At 49.9% G+C, this 20106-nt stretch overlaps 1 protein-coding gene across 1 annotated transcript in view; it reads left to right on the top strand.

Moving 5' to 3' along the window:
- Positions 1-20106, top strand: part of LOC136944874 (leucine--tRNA ligase, mitochondrial-like) — a 45896-nt gene that overhangs the window by 21554 nt on the left and 4236 nt on the right. Inside the window, 10 exon segments of the mRNA XM_067238800.1 lie at positions 685-844; positions 1215-1319; positions 1751-1866; positions 2107-2390; positions 6255-6353; positions 7869-8006; positions 8935-9038; positions 14446-14631; positions 16666-16835; positions 19939-20016. Of these exon segments, the coding sequence (XP_067094901.1) occupies positions 685-844; positions 1215-1319; positions 1751-1866; positions 2107-2390; positions 6255-6353; positions 7869-8006; positions 8935-9038; positions 14446-14631; positions 16666-16835; positions 19939-20016 (1440 nt within the window).

Here is a 20106-nt window from a genome sequence, read left to right as displayed (position 1 = left end):
ACCCGAAGGCAGCACAAGGGTTAAACAGTTTGGTCCGGATTTGAGCATTGGCGAAACTGAAGATGTCAGAATATTTACAAAACACATGTCAAAGTTGTCGTGTGTGAGTCTGGCCAATCATGAAATAGCTATGTCGTCATTTGAACCCGTGCAGTTGCTCTTGAGAAAATGCGCTCGGCTACACAGCCGGCAGTTCTCGAATTGATCTCACGGTACTTTGATGGCTACGTCACAGTGACCTAGCCTCGGTGCCGTCTCAAGTCGGACAAAAAGTCTAACCAGAATTCACTGTTTCAAGTCAACCGCCTGCAGCCGGCTGCGGTGCTGCATGAAGTCAGTTCATTTCGAACGCACCTATCATCTCTATTAGGTTTCTATGTACCCACTATGACATAATCTCTAATATGCTGCCATATAGCCACTATGACATCATGTGTATTAGGTTGCTATGTACCCATTATGACATAATCTCTATTAGGTCACAATGTACCCACGATGACATAATATTTTAGATGTCACTGAGTGCCCACTATGACATCATACATGATGTCACCATATAGCCACTATGACATCATCCCTGCTGACCAACCAAAGAACATTTTTCAGAGATGACCTGCTTATGTGGTTCACAGTAAGATAGTTTTACGTGACTCCTCTCTCTCTCTGCTGTCTCCCCCCCCCCAGGTGGATGGGCAGGATGCAGGGGAGACCGTAGCTGGCTACACCCCGAGCCCAGAGGCCGTGTTCGGGGCGGCCTACCTGGCCCTCCTGCCCTCCCACAGGCTGCTGCATGGGAACAGCCCTCTGCGCCCCCTGCTGGAGGCAGCCCTGCGGCCCGGAGCAGGCATGCACCTGTCTGTCTCTGTCTGTCTCTGTCTGTCTCTGTCTGTCTCTGTCTGTCTCTGTCTGTCTCTGTCTGTCTCTGTCTGTCTCTGTCTCTGTCTGTCTCTGTGTGTGTGTGTGTGGGGGGGGGGGGGGGGGGGCTGGTTAGTGAATCACAGACCTGTTAAATTTGCTTTTGTCTGTTGTCTCTGCAATTATATTATTATAGAGAGTGAGAGAGAGAGAGAAAATAAGGCAGTGTTACCTCCAGCACTGTGTATATGCGTGCGTGCGTGCGTGTGTGTGTATGCATGCGTGTGTGAAGTTGTGTTGCTAGTGAGGCACCAGGGAGCGCCTTCTGCCACCCCTGACCCATGACCTCTGACCTGTAGACTGCCTGACAGAGGTCACAGCACACAACCTGTTCACCGGACAGGAAGTACCCCTCATCATCTCACACAAGGAGCAGTTTGATGGCCATCTAGACACTGTCATAGGTAAGTCTAGGTGTGTATTGTGTGTGTGTGTCATGTGTCTTATGTATCCCACTGTGGTTGTGTTTGTCGTCGTCCCCCCCACACACACACACACACACACACACACACACACACACTCTCTCTCTGGGGGTTAACAGCTCCCACCTGGAGGTGTTTGTCTCACATCAGACATATCCCAGCATGCTCTGGGTCACATATCCCAGTATGCTCTGGGTAAAAACAACCCTGGGGACTGTATCACTCTATACAAATGTGTCACATTCTAATACAAGGTGTGTGTGGATCTGTGTGCGTGTGTGTGTGTGTGTGTGTAAGGCACTTCACCCTACTTGCCTCGGGGAATGTCCCTGTACTTACTGTAAGTCGCTCTGGATAAGAGCGTCTGCTAAATGACTAAATGTAATGTAATGTGTGTACGTGTGTGTGTCCAGGTATCCCAGACAGTAGTGAGGAGGATGTGTGTGTAGCTACAGCTCTGGGTTTGCGCTGGCAGCCTGTTCTGAAGAGGCACCATGACGACACACAGACTCTCATCAACTGTGCTGAGGTCTGTAGATCCTCTGATCCTGTATGTCGTATACATGGAAATACATACACACAAGCATACTAACTAACTGAAATACATACATGCATGCATATAACCTTACTTAAATACACGCACAAAATTGCTTAAATATTGATATACATGAATGCATGCATTTTACTACTTTGACATATATTCTTCATTTATTTCTTGACATCTTTCTTTCATCATATCTCATCTTTCTCTCTATCTGTGTTTCTGTAGTACTCAGGTCTCACCAGAGAGAAGGCCTTTGACTCCATTACCCAGAAGGCCAGAGAGAGGAAAGTGGGAGGCCACCTGACCAGTTCCAAGCTCAGGGATTGGCTGATTTCCCGACAGCGGTACTGGGGCACGCCCATCCCCATGGTGCATTGTGGGAGTTGTGGTCCGGTGCCGGTGCCGGAGGAAGAGCTCCCGGTTGCCCTGCCCAGGCTGGCCTCCCTCTCCGGCAGGGGGGGGTCACCTCTGGAGGGGGCCCATGACTGGGTCAACTGCCCCTGCCCCAGGTGAGACCCCCCTGCCCCAAGTGAGACCCCCTCACCTGGTCTTAATGCCACCCTTACCTGCACTTGGCCCTGACCCTGGACAGTTAATCTGATACAATTATATATTAATGACATGCAAGTCAGCAAGCGCTTTTTGAGGGAAATGCAAACTGATGAAATAACAACGAACCATATCCAGATATTGAGTTGAGTTCCCTTTAAGTGTGGGCTATGATTGGATGTTTGTGTAGGGGCTGTGATTGGATGGTTGTGGAGGGGCTGTGATTGGCTGGTTGTGGAAGGGCTGTGAATGGCTGGTCGTGGAGGGGCTGTGATTGGATGGTTGTGGAGGAGCTGTGATTGGCTGGTTGTGGAGGGGCTGTGATTGGATGGTTGTGTAGGGGCTGTGATCCAGGAAGCTTCTCTGTAAAGAGTGACATTTGGGACGGGAACACTCATGTCAGGTGATGGTGAACATTGTGTAAGAGGGAACGCACCCTGCGCAGACACACACACTCACCCACACACACACCTCTACCGACGGACAGTGAGTCATCGCTGGGAAAGTGTTGGTGCTGTGAGAAGAGGCGGTGATTATGATCTTGTGATGAGAGCCTCTCATCCATGTGGGGATTCCTCCTGGAATAAAGACCATGCTGCTGTCATGGTGTCCTGGTCTCTGGTCACCACCTGGTCCCTGGTCACCACCTGGTCCCCCGGTCACCACCTGGTCCCTAGTATAGATCTAATTAATAAACTTACTCCTCACTTCTCCTCATCTCTCCTCACCTCACCTCTCCTATCCTCATCTCTCCTTATCTCTCCTCTCCTCACTTCTTACCTCTCCTCATCTCTTCTCACCTCTCCTCTCTCCTCACCTCTCCTCCCCTCTCTTCACCTCAACTGCTCTCTCCTCCCCTCTCTTCACCTCTCTTTACCTTTGGTGGGGAGAGGCTGAGGACACCAGCAGGTTAATGAGAGGCTGAGGACACCAGCAGGGGAGGTTGATGAGAGGCTGAGGACACCAGCAGGGAAGGTTGATGAGAGGCTGAGGACACCAGCAGGTTGATGAGAGGCTGAGGACACCAGCAGGTTAATGAGAGGCTGAGGACACCAGCAGGTTAATGAGAGGCTGAGGACACCAGCAGGTTAATGAGAGGCTGAGGACACCAGCAGGGGAGGTTGATGAGAGGCTGAGGACACCAGCAGGTTGATGAGAGGCTGAGGACACCAGCAGGTTAATGAGAGGCTGAGGACACCAGCAGGTTGATGAGAGGCTGAGGACACCAGCAGGGGAGGTTGATGAGAGGCTGAGGACACCAGCAGGTTGATGAGAGGCTGAGGACACCAGCAGGGGAGGTTGATGAGAGGCTGAGGACACCAGCAGGTTGATGAGAGGCTGAGGACACCAGCAGGGGAGGTTGATCAGAGGCTGAGGACACCAGCAGGTTGATGAGAGGCTGAGGACACCAGCAGGTTAATGAGAGGCTGAGGACACCAGCAGGTTAATGAGAGGCTGTGGAAACCAGCAGGTTAATGAGAGGCTGAGGACACCAGCAGGTTGATGAGAGGCTGAGGACACCAGCAGGTTGATGAGAGGCTGAGGACACCAGCAGGTTGATGAGAGGCTGAAGACACCAGCAGGTTGATGAGAGGCGGTTTTATCTGTCTTGTCCTTGAAAAAGTAATTTCCTGTCTACTGTACTGTACTGTACACACACACACACACACACACACACACAGGGACACACTCACTTACAGACATGTACACACACACACATACACGCATATACACATACATATACACACACACATTCATACAGACACACACACATACTCACAAACACACACAGACATACACACACACAGACACAGTGTTATAGCTGCTTGTGTTTCTCATCTTATCAAATGGCACCTGGCTTTCAAAATATTAACCCACAAATACACCTTTGCCTTGTTGCTAGGCAACCTCCAAGCGCTTACCTCATCCCGTTGGCATCAGCCTTATTATAGTCTGGCATGGTGGGAGGACTTCCTGTGTGTGTTTGTGTGTGTGTGGCTTATCTTCTCTACTTTTATAACTATCACCCAGAAGCCCCTCACCCATTGTTCTGTTAACTTCTCAGAGATCTTGTTGTGTTGGTGTGTGGAGCTGGTGTGTGGGGCTGGTGTGTGGAGCTGGTGTGTGGGGCTGGTGTGTGGAGCTGGTGTGTGGAGCTGGTCTGTGGGGCTGGTGTGTGGGGCTGGTCTGTGGAGCTGCTGTGTGGGGCTGCTGTGTGGGGCTGGTGTGTGGGGCTGCTGTGTGGGGCTGGTCTGTGGGGCTGGTGTGTGGGGCTGCTGTGTGGAGCTGGTGTTTGGGGCTGCTGTGTGGGGCTGGTGTTTGGAGCTGGTGTGTGGGGCTGGTGTGTGGAGCTGGTGTGTGGAGCTGATGTGTGGGGCTGGTGTGTGGAGCTGGTGTGTGGGGCTGCTGTGTGGGGCTGGTGTGTGGGGCTGCTGTGTGGGGCAGGTGTGTGGAGCTTATGTGTGGGGCTGGTGTGTGGAGCTGGTGTGTGGGGCTGCTGTGTGGGGCAGGTGTGTGGAGCTGGTGTGTGGGGCTGCTGTGTGGGGCTGGTGTGTGGAGCTGGTGTGTGGGGCTGGTGTGTGGGGCTGCTGTGTGGGGCTGGTGTGTGGATCTGGTGTGTGGGGCTGCTGTGTGGGGTTGGTGTGTGGGTCTGGTGTTTGGGGCTGGTGTTTGGGGCTGCTGTGTGGGGCTGGTGTTTGGGGCTGGTGTGTGGGGCTGCTGTGTGGGGCTGGTGTGTGGGGCTGGTGTGTGGGGCTGGTGTGTGGGGCTGGTGTGTGGGGCTGGTCTGTGGGGCTGGTGTGTGGGGCTGGTGTGTGGGGCTGGTGTTTGGGGCTGGTGTGTGGGGCTGGTGTGTGGGGCTGGTCTGTGGGGCTGGTGTGTGGGGCTGGTGTGTGGGGCTGGTGTTTGGGGCTGGTGTGTGGGGCTGCTGTGTGGGGCTGGTGTGTGGGGCTGGTGTGTGGGGCTGGTGGCCATAGAGACCAAACACAACAGTTAGCTGGCACAGCACTGGGCACACACCCCAGCCAGCCTGGACACTGCTGCACACACACACACACACACACACACACACACACACCCTCAGGGACATGACCTCCCCAGCCAGATTGAGGCAGCCCATCACACACACACGTATACACATGGGCACACACATGAACACACACTGAGACACTATTATAAACCAGCTCTCCAGAGGTCCATAAACTGGAATCATTACAATTTATCTTCTCAATCTTCTCAATTATGTACAGATATTGATTTTGCACGGTATGTTTCTTCTCCCCTCTCCTCCTCCCTTCCCTCTCCTCCTCCCTCTCCTCCTCTCTCCTCCCTCCCCTCTCCTCCTCCCTCTCCTCCTCTCTCCTCCCTCCCCTCTCCTCCTCCCTCCCCTCCTCCCCTCCCCTCTCCTCCTCCCTCCCCTCCTCTCTCCTCCCTCACCTCTCCTCCTCCCTCTCCTCCTCCCTCCCCTCCCCTCCTCTCTCCTCCCTTCCCTCTCCTCCTCCCTCTCCTCCTCTCTCCTCCCTCCCCTCTCCTCCTCCCTCCCCTCCTCTCTCCTCCCTCACCTCTCCTCCTCCTCCCTCTCCTCCTCCCTCCCCTCCTCCCTCCCCTCTCCTCCTCTCTCATCTCCTCTTTCCTCCCGTCCCCTTTCCTCCTCTCTCCTCCCCCTCCCCCCCTCCCCTCTTCTGTCATCTCCTTCCCCTCCTCCCTCCCCTCCCCTCTCCTCCTCTCTCATCTCCTGTCTCCTCCCCCTCCCCTCCCCCTATCCTCCCCCCCTCCTGTCCTCCCCCTCCTCTCCTCTCCCCCCCCCCCTCCTCTCTCGTCTCCAGGTGTAAGGGTCCAGCTCGTAGAGAGACAGACACCATGGACACATTTGTGGACTCAGCCTGGTACTACTTCAGATACACGGACCCACTGAACCAAGACAGGTGTGTGTGTGTGTGTGTGTGTGTGTGGGGGGGGGGGCTCTCCAGGGGTTCACTTCAGCTCCTCTCTGACTAAAATACTCTTCCTCAAGTCCATTTATCAACTGATGGGAAAGTGCCAAAAAGAACCGAGGCGCTCTCTCTCTCCCTCTCCCCCTCTCTCACTCCCCCTCTCCCCTTCACTCTCCCCCTCTCTCACTCCCCCTCTTTCTCCCCCTCTCTCTCTCCCTCTCTCTCCCCCTCTCTTTCTCTCCCCCTCTCTCCCCTTCTCTCTCCCACTCTCTCTCCCTTTCCTCACCTTCTTTCTCTATCTCTCTCTACAGCTCTTTCTTCTCTCATCTCTCTATCTACCTCTGTCTCTCTCGTCCTTCTCTCACTCTCTCTATTCTCCACCTCCCTCTCTTGTGTTCTGGACAGTGATCAGTGTGAGAGGGGGAGGGAGGGAGGGAGTGGGAGGTAGGGGGATGTGAAGGCTGTGTGTTCAGCCTGGTAGAGTGGATGAGGAGAGGCCAGAGTCATCCTAGGTTATCATCCCAGATGGTGTGCTGTAGACTAAGGCCAGATATTAAAAAGAGGTTGTTCTGGAACATTTAATCTGTTACGCAGTCGCTCAGCCTAACACCACCTGTCTCCACAACACACACACACATACATACAACACACACACAAAACACACACACACCTAGAACACACATACACTTAGAACACACGCACAGTAGAAAAAGAATGACTATAAGTGCATTGTGTGTGTGAGGGTGTGTATGTGCGTGGGGGAGTGTGTGGGGAGGTGAGGGAGTGTGTGTGGCTGGGTTTCATAAGACACTGTGAGCCAGGTCATTTTCTTCTTAGTGACTCCATAACTTGTTTAGCCACTTCAATTATCACTCGACATCGCTCGCTTGTGTCTGCTCCAGGAGACATAATGTGTGTGTGTATTACAGATGATGAGAGAGAGAGTTTCATGCACATTTCTGCCCCCTAGAGGAGAGCTGTTCTCATAACAGCTGGAAGACAGCTCTTGAACTCATCCCAGTCTAGTATTACTGATGATTCATCTAAAACTGGTTATACTGTCCCTCCTCCCCTCCCTCTCCTCTTCCCCCTTCCTCACCCCCCCTTCTCCTCTCCTCTCCTTTCCCCCTCTCCTCCTCCTCCCTTCTACTCCTGTCCTCTCCCCCCTCCTCTCCCCCCTCCTCTTCCACTCCTCTCTCCCTCCTCTCCCCCCTCCTCTCCCCCCTCCTCTCCCCCTCCTCTCCCCAATCCTCTCCCCACTCCTCTCCCCCTACGCTCTCCCCTCTCCCCCTCCTCTCCCCCCTCCTCTCCTCTCTCCCTCCTCTCCCCCCTCCTCTCCTCTCTCCCTCCTCTCCCCCTCCTCTCCCCCTCCTCTCCCCCCTCCTCTCCTCTCCCCCTCCTCTCCCCCCTCCTCTCCTCTCTCCCTCCTCTCCCCCTCCTCTCCCCCCTCCTCTCCTCTCCCCCTCCTCTCCCCCCTCCTCTCCTCTCTCCCTCCTCTCCCCCCAGTCCGTTCTCTCGTACCCAGGCAGACCGCTGGCTCCCGGTAGACGTGTATGTGGGGGGGAAGGAGCACGCGGTCATGCACCTCTACTACGCCCGCTTCTTCAGTCACTTCCTCCAAGACCAGGGCCTGGTGGCACACAGGTACAGTCTGTGTGGGGGTGTTGATGTGGTTTGTGTGTTGATGTGGTGTGTGTGTGTGTGTTGATGTGGTGTGTGTGTGTGTGTGTGTGTTGATGTGGTGTATGTATGTGTGTGTTGATGTGGTGTGTGTGTGTGTGTTGATGTGGTGTGTGTGTGTGTTGATGTGGTGAATGTATGTATGTGTTGATGTGGTGTGTGTGTGTTGATGTGGTGTGTGTGTGTGTTGATGTGGTGTGTGTGTGTGTGTGTTGATGAGGTGTGTGTGTGTGTGTGTTGATGAGGTGTGTGTGTGTTGATGAGGTGTGTGTGTGTGTGTTGATGTGGAGTGTGTGTGTGTGTGTGTTGATGTGGTGTGTGTGTGTGTGTTGATGTGGTGTGTGTGTGTGTGTTGATGTGGTGTGTGTGTGTTGATGTGGTGTGTGTGTGTGTGTTGATGTGGTGTGTGTGTGTTGATGTGGTGTGTGTGTGTTGATGTGGTGTGTGTGTTGATGTGGTGTGTGTGTTGATGTGGTGTGTGTGTTGATGTGGTGTGTGTGTGTGTGTGTGTGTGTGTGTTGATGTGGTGTGTGTGTGTGTGTGTGTGTTGATGTGGTGTGTGTGTGTTGATGTGGTGTGTGTGTGTTGATGTGGTGTGTGTGTTGATGTGTGTGTGTGTGTTGATGTGGTGTGTGTGTGTGTGTTGATGTGGTGTGTGTGTGTGTTGATGTGGTGTGTGTTGATGTTGTGTGTGTGTGTGTTGATGTGGTGTGAGTGTTGATGTGGTGTGTCTGTGTGTGTGTGTTGATGTGGCGTGTGTGTGTGTGTTGATGTGGTGTATGTATGTGTGTGTTGATGTGGCGTGTGTGTGTGTGTGTGTTGATGTGGTGTATGTATGTGTGTGTTGATGTGGCGTGTGTGTGTGTGTTGATGTGGTGTGTGTGTGTTGCAGGGAGCCGTTCAGGAAGCTGTTGGTGCAGGGTCTGATTAAGGGTCAGACCTTCAGACTGGCAGAGACAGGACGCTACCTGAGGAGGGAGGAGCTGGACCTCACAGGTACACACAGGTGTACACACGGGGGTACACACAGGTACACACAGGGAGTACACACAGGGGTACACACAGGTACACACAGGTGTACACACGGGGGTACACACAGGGAGTACACACAGGGGTACACACAGGTACACACAGGTGTACACACGGGGGTACACACAGGGAGTACACACAGGGGTACACACAGGTACACACAGGTACACACAGGGGTACACACAGGGAGTACACACAGGGGTACACACAGGGAGTACACACAGGGAGTACACACAGGGGTACACACAGGGAGTACACACAGGGGTACACACAGGGAGTACACACAGGGAGTACACACAGGGAGTACACACAGGGGTACACACAGGGAGTACACACAGGGAGTACACACAGGGGTACACACAGGGAGTACACACAGGGAGTACACACAGGGGTACACACAGGGAGTACACACAGGGGTACACACAGGGAGTACACACAGGGAGTACACACAGGGGTACACACACAGGTACACACAGGGGTACACACAGGCACACACAGGGGTACACACAGGGGTACACACAGGGGTACACACAGGGACTACACACAGGGGTACACACAGGGAGTACACACAGGGGTACACACAGGCACACACAGGGGTACACACAGGGAGTACACACAGGTACACACAGGGGTACACACAGGTACACACAGGGGTACACACAGGCACACACAGGGGTACACACAGGGAGTACACACAGGTACACACAGGTACACACAGGGGTACACACAGGGAGTACACACAGGTACACACAGGGGTACACACAGGGAGTACACACAGGTACACACAGGTACACACAGGGGTACACACAGGGAGTACACACAGGGGTACACACAGGTACACACAGGCACACACAGGGGTACACACAGGGGGTACACACAGGCACACACAGGGGTACACACAGGGGTACACACAGGTACACACAGGGGTACACACAGGGGTACACACAGGGGTACACACAGGGGTACACACAGGTACACACAGGGGTACACACAGGGAGTACACACAGGTACACACAGGGGTACACACAGGTACACACAGGGGTACACACAGGTACACACAGGGGTACACACAGGGGTACACACAGGCACACACAGGGGTACACACAGGGAGTACACACAGGGGTACACACAGGGAGTACACACAGGGGTACACACAGGGGTACACACACAGGTACACACAGGGGTACACACAGGGGTACACACAGGGAGTACACACAGGGGTACACACAGGGGTACACACACAGGTACACACAGGGAGTACACACACAGGTACACACAGGGAGTACACACAGGCACACACAGGGGTACACACAGGGAGTACACACAGGGAGTACACACAGGTACACACGGGTGTACACACAGGGAGTACACACAGGGGCACACACAGGGGTACACACAGGTACACACGGGTGTACACACAGGGGGTACACACAGGTACACACAGGGGTACACACAGGTACACACAGGGGGTACACACGGGGTACACACACAGGTACACACAGGGGGTACACACAGGTACACACAGGGGTACACACAGGTACACACAGGGGTACACACAGGTACACACAGGGGGTACACACAGGTACACACAGGGGGTACACACGGGGTACACACAGGGGTACACACAGGTACACACAGGGGGTACACACGGGGTACACACAGGGGTACACACAGGTACACACAGGTACACACAGGGGTACACACAGGGGTACACACAGGGGGTACAGCTCAAGCCTAGTCATTCACCTAACACCTGTCCAATTATAAATGTATTATTAAATATAAACCAACACCTGTCGCATTATAGAAATATAATCATATTAAAGATGCGCCGATCAGGTTTTTTGGTGCCGATCACCGAAATCAGTATCTGCCGATCCGATAATACCGATAACCGATCACAGTGTCGATTGAAGCATTCTATTTATTGTGTAGCATTATTTATTAAATTAATTATTCTTAACAACATTGGTATTGTATTTTAAGTATTTAAATTACGAGACGAGAGAGTATCATGAATTGACAACCATCCGTTCTATTGCAGGGAACGTGCAACATTCCAGTGTAAAAGCTCTCTCGCTTACTATAAAATGTTTCAATAATAATAGATATTAAAATAATAATAAAAATATAAATCTTTAAAGAAATATCACAACAATAGAATCACATGTGCAACATTCAACTCTCTAGAGGCTCTCAAGAGAACTTGGAGCTTATACAGTAGCTTTCCCGTGGAAAAATAATACAAACTTAATTGCAACATAAACAGGCTATAGCCAAATATCTAATATGTTTCAAGTCAATTTGTCTGCATTTAGGAGGAGATAACAGACAGAACTAGAGAGGGTACAATTTCTGGGGAAATTGTAGGGTGTGCTTGCTTGCGTCAGTTGCACAGGGGTCCGTTTTTAATGACATTTTTACAACTGATATTTCTGTATATTTTATATAAAAATAAATAGGGCCTACTTATTATTTATAAAGATTACATAGATTTAAAAGCCTATTTTTTTGCTACTCATTTACAACTCAAAATACGAGTGAAGTGTAGAATGAAATATGATGTCTTCTCATTTCCCCTGCAAGAGGCAGCCTCGTAGCTGAATCAAAACGAATAAATTTGGCAGACCGGTGTAAAAATGGACCTAATCTCTTTGACTTAAACGTCCTTTTAAGTTTTCCCTTCTCGTGATATTTTCAGGCATTTAGCCTACTCATATTGCATTCATTCATTAATAAAGAACCCCCTTTGAAGATTATTCTACGACGTTACCGGCAGTAGAAGATGGAATCGCGTTTCAAACAGTACCATCTGCTAACTGAAAATATGCCCCCAAAAACGTAAATAAGCTTGACATTTATTTAGTGGAAAATCGCTCATTCATAAAAAGCTCACTGGTAGCGATCATTGTCAGTAACAACGCAAAATGGTACATAGCCCTGTGTGGAGAAGCTGCCCCGGTAAATTCTACTACTACAGTACAGTACTAGACTACTGCTGTGTTCGTCTTGGTAGCGATTGCGTTGGTTGAATTCAATTAAATGTTCCGTTGTACGGTTTAGGCTGAAATTAATTATTTTAATGAACAGATTGACAAAGTTTAGGCTGTGGCAATGAAGTTCAGGTTAGTAGTCAGATAGTTTCACCTATTGAAAGACTTTTGATTTAAGTAAGGGGAGTGCCGAACATGTTCTGTTGCCGTTTGACTTCCTAAACAGCTGTGTCTCGCGTAGGCTACAGCGTTGCAATGAGTAACACTGGTTTGAAACCACAGGTAATGATAATTTCACCAACAAATCGTTTACTTGTAATGTAATGTCATAATAAATCCTACAACGAAAATGTATTTGTGAGGAATGTTTATTTTAACGATTGAAAACAGATGCATCATAGACCACTGTAGTATGTGTTGCCCGGGCAACAGAGGCTAATTTCATGCTAATGCTTCAGTGAAATAGTAGACTACCGTCTACCTCTCTACGAAAGTAGATGTGGGCCTACTTCCTTAATAATATCAGCTAATAATGTACATTACATTTCACAATTGTGTTTCACATCACAAAGTAAAATGAGTAAATAGTTATCACCCTGGCCTCTTTGCTTGTGGCGTTTCCGCAGCTGCCTTGCAGTAAAGCTATAGTTAGCCTAGCTATCCCCCAAGTTAACAGATGCGAAACGAATGTTCTGCTACAGGTAGTCACGCGTGTTTTTGTGACGTTAGTGACGTAGTGACGTTAGTAACGTCAGTGACTGTGGCTAGCAAATTAGCCACCGTTAGCTTCACTTTTCGCCACAAAAACTTAACTTCTAGCCTAAACCATGCAACGGAACGTAAATAAAAATACAAGCAACTCAATCGCTACCAAGACGAAACTTTTGACACCTAGGTTGTCTATTTAGTCCAAATGTTGACGAAGATTTAGGGGTGGGAAAATAAATAATAATAATATATATGTGAGAGAACAAAGGTTGTGCCCTTGCCGAAGGCAAAGCACACCCAATAAAGATAAAAGGTGCACAGGAAGTCAGCAATTAAACAAAAAAACAACATGTATATCTATCTTTATAGTGTCTCACTCTCTCACATCCTTTACTCACTCTCTCACTTCACTCACTTCACGCATGCACTCACTCACTCGGAGAGGGGGCATACTAGAGTATTAAAACCTTACTTCTGATTAAGCAGCATCACTGGAAGATTTGCCTTGATAAATATAAGCATATCAGCATTTTTAGGAGTCAACCTGTTCCTCTTCTCATCTAAAATATGTCCTGCTGTGCTGAAAAGTCGCTTGCTATCTACACTTGTACAAGGTGCGGAGAGGAAGACTCGTGCTGCTTGTGCGAGAGCAGGAAAGGTTTTTATTGGCCTTCCAAAAAGCAGTGGCTGTCCGTGACTGTTTTCGTTCGAATGCGGGTCTCACAGAGTAACGTCGCACATGTGCGTTTCTGAAAATTCCAACCGACTATTTTCCGATAGGCAAAAACTATGACAAACGCTATAGTATGGCTTCAAAATGTACAATTAGAGGCTAACAAGTAACACTAGCAGGTAGTAGCATTGCTACGAGTATTATGCTAGGTTGCTAGGTAACGGAAGCTAACTAAAGCTAGCTAGCTTCCGTTTTGGAAAACAAACTCTGGTGGAAGCGTCGGAAATATTTAAAACTCACGCATCTAAAGGTTAAAGAATCATTTCTTACCATTGGCGGCCTGAAATGCCTATCTAACGTTTTATTGAAACGTCTCTGATAGTAGTTCTCGCAGATTTTATGTCATCTGATCGGCCATGTTTGATCGGCCGTTTTGAGAACGCCGATTAAAACCGATAATGGGAATATCGGCCGATATGGATCGGCACCAATCAGATCGGAGCATCCCTAAATTATATATATCAAATATAACCAGAGCAGACCATACAAGACCAGAACAGACGAGACTTGACCAGAGCAGAGAACACACACACACACACACACTTTCTCTCACACACACACACAAACACACACCCTCAGCCTGGTACAAAGCAGAGTTTCTCTAAATGTACTTGCTACTCTGGGTTTTCCCTCGGATTTCTGTTGCCAGGCAACAGGGTAAACATTGCTAGGACCAGAGTGTAGGGAACAGCCTCTTTACACCATGTCTGAGTGTGTGTGTGTGTGTGAGAGCCTGTGTGTGTGTGTGAGTGTGTGTGAGTCTAAAATTATGTTTGTGTCTAAGTGTGTGTGTCTAAAGTTGAGTGTGTGCATGAGGTTAGGTGTGTGTGTCGACACGTGTGTATGTATGAGAGACTAACTAACTAGTCTTTCTCATCTTCACCCCCCTGATTCTCATCCCCCCTCACCCCCTTCACCCCCCCCCCCCCTCCTGCCCCAGGGGAGGAGCCGGGGCTGCAGGGTGGGGCTGCTGGCCAGGTGCAGGTGAGCTGGGAGAAGATGAGTAAGTCGAAGCACAACGGCCTGGACCCTCAGCAGCTGGTGCAGCAGTACGGCATCGACACGCTTCGCCTCTACATCCTGTACGCTGCCCCGCCCGAGAACGACATCCTCTGGGACGTCAAGAGTGAGTCTCACACACACACACAGACCGTCCTACACACACACATTCAATGGTGAGGACATACACACACCATACACACACAGAGCCTCACACACACTTTATGTACCAAAAGAAACCTGCATACCTGTGCGCTGATGTGCGTGTGTGTTGGTGTGTGTACTGGTGTTTGTGTGATGCGTGTGTGTGTGCTGGTGTGTGTGTGATGTGTGTGTGCTGGTGCGTGTGATGCCTGTATGTGTGTATGCTGGTGTGTTTGTGATGCCTGTGTGTGTGTGTGATGCCTGTATGTGTGTGTGCTGGTGTGTGTGATGCCTGTATGTGTGTGTGCTGGTGTGTGTGATGCCTGTATGTGTGTGTGCTGGTGTGTGTGTGATGCGTGTGTTGGTGTGTGATTGATGCCTGTGTGTGTGTGTGTGCTGGTGTGTGTGATGCCTGTGTGTGTGTGTGCTGGTGTGTGTGATGCCTGTGTGTGTGTGTGCTGGTGTGTGTGATGCCTGTATGTGTGTGTGCTGGTGTGTGTGTGATGCGTGTGTTGGTGTGTGATTGATGCCTGTGTGTGTGTGTGCTGGTGTGTGTGTGTGTGATGCGTGTGCTGGTGTGTGTGATGCCTGTGTGTGTGTGTGCTCGTGTGTGTGTGATGCCTGTGTGTGCGTGTGCTGGTGTGTGTGTGATGCCTGTGTGTGTGTGTGCTGGTGTGTGTGTGATGCGTGTGTTGGTGTGTGTGCTGGTGTGTGATTGATGCCTGTGTGTGTGTGTGCTGGTGTGTGTGTGTGTGATGCGTGTGTTGGTGTGTGTGTGCTGGTGTGTGTGTGATGCCTGTGTGTGTGTGTGCTCGTGTGTGTGTGATGCCTGTGTGTGCGTTTGCTGGTGTGTGTGTGATGCCTGTGTGTGTGTGTGCTGGTGTGTGTGTGATGCCTGTGTGTGTGTGTGCTCGTGTGTGTGTGATGCCTGTGTGTGTGTGTGCTGGTGTGTGTGTGATGCCTGCGTGTATGTGTGCTGGTGTGTGTGTGATGCCTGTGTGTGTGTGTGATGCCTGTGTGTGTGTGTGCTGGTGTGTGTGTGATGCCTGTGTGTGTGTGTGATGCCTGTGTGTGTGATGCCTGTGTGTGTGCTGGTGTGTGTGTGATGCGTGTGTTGGTGTGTGATTGATGCCTGTGTGTGTGTGTGTGCTGGTGTGTGTGATGCCTGTGTGTGTGTGTGCTGGTGTGTGTGTGATGCCTGTGTGTGTGTGTGCTGGTGTGTGTGATGCCTGTATGTGTGTGTGCTGGTGTGTGTGTGATGCGTGTGTTGGTGTGTGATTGATGCCTGTGTGTGTGTGTGCTGGTGTGTGTGTGTGTGATGCGTGTGCTGGTGTGTGTGTGATGCCTGTGTGTGTGTGTGCTCGTGTGTGTGTGATGCCTGTGTGTGCGTGTGCTGGTGTGTGTGTGATGCCTGTGTGTGTGTGTGCTGGTGTGTGTGTGATGCGTGTGTTGGTGTGTGTGCTGGTGTGTGATTGATGCCTGTGTGTGTGTGTGCTGGTGTGTGTGTGTGTGATGCGTGTGTTGGTGTGTGTGTGCTGGTGTGTGTGTGATGCCTGTGTGTGTGTGTGCTCGTGTGTGTGTGATGCCTGTGTGTGCGTGTGCTGGTGTGTGTGTGATGCCTGTGTGTGCGTGTGCTGGTGTGTGTGTGATGCCTGTGTGTGTGTGTGCTGGTGTGTGTGTGATGCCTGTGTGTGTGTGTGCTCGTGTGTGTGTGATGCCTGTGTGTGTGTGTGCTGGTGTGTGTGTGATGCCTGTGTGTATGTGTGCTGGTGTGTGTGTGATGCCTGTGTGTGTGTGTGATGCCTGTGTGTGTGTGTGCTGGTGTGTGTGTGATGCCTGTGTGTGTGTGTGATGCCTGTGTGTGTGATGCCTGTGTGTGTGTGTGATGCCTGTGTGTGTGTGTGCTGGTGTGTGTGTGATGCCTGTGTGTGTGTGTGATGCCTGTGTGTGTGTGTGATGCCTGTGTGTGTGTGTGATGCCTGTGTGTGTGTGTGATGCCTGTGTGTGTGTCCTTCAGATGACGCCCTCCCTGGAGTTCTGCGCTGGCAGGCTCGTCTGTGGGGGCTGGTGTCCAAGCTGAGGACAGCTCGTCTGCACGGGCCCCACCCTGACCCCTCCCTGCTGGGGCCCAAGGAGCAGCAGGCAGCCAGGAACATCTGGGAGAACACCAACTACACTGTTCAGCAGGTAACGCAACACCAACTACACTGTTCAGCAGGTAGCTGCACAACACAACAACAACATAACAACATCACTAACTACACTGTGGAGCAGGTAGCTACACAACAGCAACCTTCTTACCTTCTAACTTAACTACATACCCTTCTTACAACATAGCAAAACTACTTTCTTCCACAACAGCAGCAAAACCTTCTACAACACAGCTCTCTGTGAAGCTAGATGTATATAACCTTCTAGAACACAGCTCCCTGTGAAGCTAGATGTATATAACCTTCTAGAACACAGCTCCCTGTCTAGCTAAATGTATGACAGTGACATGACAAACCAAGAAAATGAAAGGCAAGTTCTTTCTTTGGTCTACTACGGATGTTGACCAGTAGAGGTCACTGATGGGATCAATATTCAATATATTAAAATTGTAAATTAAAAAAATACCTTGTTAATGTAATATTAGACAGATGGATGGGTGGGTGGGCATATCTGTAGTTCGGTTAGTCTGCCATTGTCTTGTTAATCCAAAATGAGTACTGTGATGTTCACACACCCCCCCGCCACCCCACTCCCTCGTGATCTACGGCTACAGAGGAAGCCCTCCCGCTCTCGTTCCCCCTCTCCCTCCCGCTCTCCCTCCCGCTCTCGCTCCCCCTCCCGCTCCCCCTCCCGCTCTCCCTCCCGCTCTCGCTCCCCCTCCCGCTCTCCCTCCCACTCCCGCTCTCTCCCCCGGCCAGCTTCCCTCTCACCAGACACGCTGCAAGGAGCAGAGGAGGGAAATTGATTTTAGGTCCACTTTCAAGTCTCTCACACTTTATAAATAGCCAAGCTGGAAGCCTCCACTGTCCACTGATCTGCTCAGTGCCACCCTCCCCCAGACCCTCCCCCCAGATCCTCCCACCAACTTCTGACCTTCAACCTCTGACCTGTAGCCTCATAACCTCTATCGGCTAACTTACTAACGTTTCAAGGAAGAATATGCCCAGACCTGACTTGAAGTTACCATGGAGACAGGAATAGTATCCAATCACCCTGACTAGATGTTACCGTGGAGACAGCAAGAGTATCCATTCACCCTGACTAGAGGTTAACATGGAGACAGGAACAGTATCCATTCACCTTGACTAGAGTTTACCGTGGAGACAGCAAGAGTATCCATTCACCCTGACTAGAGGTTACCGTGGAGACAGGAACAGTATCCATTCACCCTGACTACAGGTTAACATGGAGACAGGAACAGTATCCATTCACCTTGACTAGAGGTTACCGTGGAGACAGCAAGAGTATCCATTCACCCTGACTAGAGGTTACCGTGGAGACAGGAACAGTATCCATTCACCCTGACTAGAGGTTACCTTGGAGACAGGAACAGTAGCCATTCACCCTGACTAGACGTTACCGTGGAGACAGGAACAGTAGCCATTCACCTTGACTAGAGGTTATCGTGGAGACAGGAACAGTAGCCATTCACCCTGACTAGAAGTTACCTTGGAGACAGGGACAGTAGCCATTCACCCTGACTAGAGGTTACCGTGGAGACAGGAACAGTAGCCATTCACCCTGACTAGAGGTTACCGTGGAGACAGGAACAGTAGCCATTCACCCTGACTAGAGGTTACCGTGGAGACAGGAACAGTAGCCATTCACCCTGACTAGAGGTTACCGTGGAGACAGGAACAGTAGCCATTCACCCTGACTAGAGGTTACCGTGGAGACAGGAACAGTAGCCATTCACCCTGACTAGAGGTTACCGTGGAGACAGGAACAGTAGCCATTCACCCTGACTAGAGGTTACCGTGGAGACAGGAACAGTAGCCATTCACCCTGACTAGAGGTTACCGTGGAGACAGGAACAGTAGCCATTCACCCTGACTAGAGGTTACCGTGGAGACAGGAACAGTAGCCATTCACCCTGACTAGAGGTTACCGTGGAGACAGGAACAGTAGCCATTCACCCTGACTAGAGGTTACCGTGGAGACAGGAACAGTAGCCATTCACCCTGACTAGAGGTTACCGTGGAGACAGGAACAGTAGCCATTCACCCTGACTAGAGGTTACCGTGGAGACAGGAACAGTAGCCATTCACCCTGACTAGAGGTTACCGTGGAGACAGGAACAGTAGCCATTCACCCTGACTAGAGGTTACCGTGGAGACAGGAACAGTAGCCATTCACCCTGACTAGAGGTTACCGTGGAGACAGGAACAGTAGCCATTCACCCTGACTAGAGGTTACCGTGGAGACAGGAACAGTAGCCATTCACCCTGACCAGAAAGACACTCAGAAATAATGTCACAGGAGGATGCTAGCGTTTACTATACTGTCCTGCACATAAAGATATACACTATCCTGTATATAAGAGTAATATATACTATCCAGTAACAATTTATAATAAGTCAACACTTTTTTGGCATTTACAAAGTGTCAGCTAATAGTTAATTCATCCTTTATAAAACATTAAAAATACATTATAAAAAATGTACAATACATTATTAAATTATTACTAAGCTATTATTAAACACCATGTTAATCATTAATAAACACTGTTAAAAATTATTTATTTGATTTATGATACAATTTATAAGGTTTTTGATAACAGCATTTGCCATACTTTATAGACAGCTTGTTAACATAGTTGCAAACCAGTTGAAAAATAAACCGGTAATGGTAGAAAGCATGAGTAAATAACTAACAACATATCTACTTATGTCTTTAATTAAATTACTCAAAGTTAAATACATGATACACACTAGTACTTGGCAGATGTGATTAACTATTGTATAAACAGTAATGATGCAACTTGTGATTTAGTAATGCAAGTTATAAAGTTAAGGCTTTTGCGTGACCTAATCTAAAGTGAGAACTATCTATGCCTTTTTAAATATTTCATCAAAATGTTTATTAAGGCATAGATAGTTTAGATTAGGTCATACTAAAGCCTTAACTAACAGTTAGTAAATGCTTTATAACTTGCATTACTAATCACAAGTTGCATCATTAGTAAGTGTTTATAAAATAGTTGTTAGCACACCTAATAAGTATTAGTGTGTCTCATGTATTTAACTTGGTACATATATAATAACCTGTGTGTAAATAAGCTGGTGTGTTGTGCTTCCAGGTCACAGGTCACCTTGCGGAGGACTTCCAGGTCAACACCGCCATCGCCCGGCTCATGGGGCTGTCCAACACACTGTCTGTGAGTACACGCTGCTATGGCAACCGCCCTGGCCACCTCACCTCAGGAGTGTCAATTGGACTGACCTTGTGTGTGTATGTGTGTGTTATG

The sequence above is a fragment of the Osmerus mordax genome, chromosome 6, assembly GCF_038355195.1.
Source record: "Osmerus mordax isolate fOsmMor3 chromosome 6, fOsmMor3.pri, whole genome shotgun sequence".
NCBI lineage: Eukaryota > Metazoa > Chordata > Actinopteri > Osmeriformes > Osmeridae > Osmerus > Osmerus mordax.
Note: the sequence above shows the minus strand (reverse complement) of the source record. Positions and strands in the feature narration are given on the sequence as shown.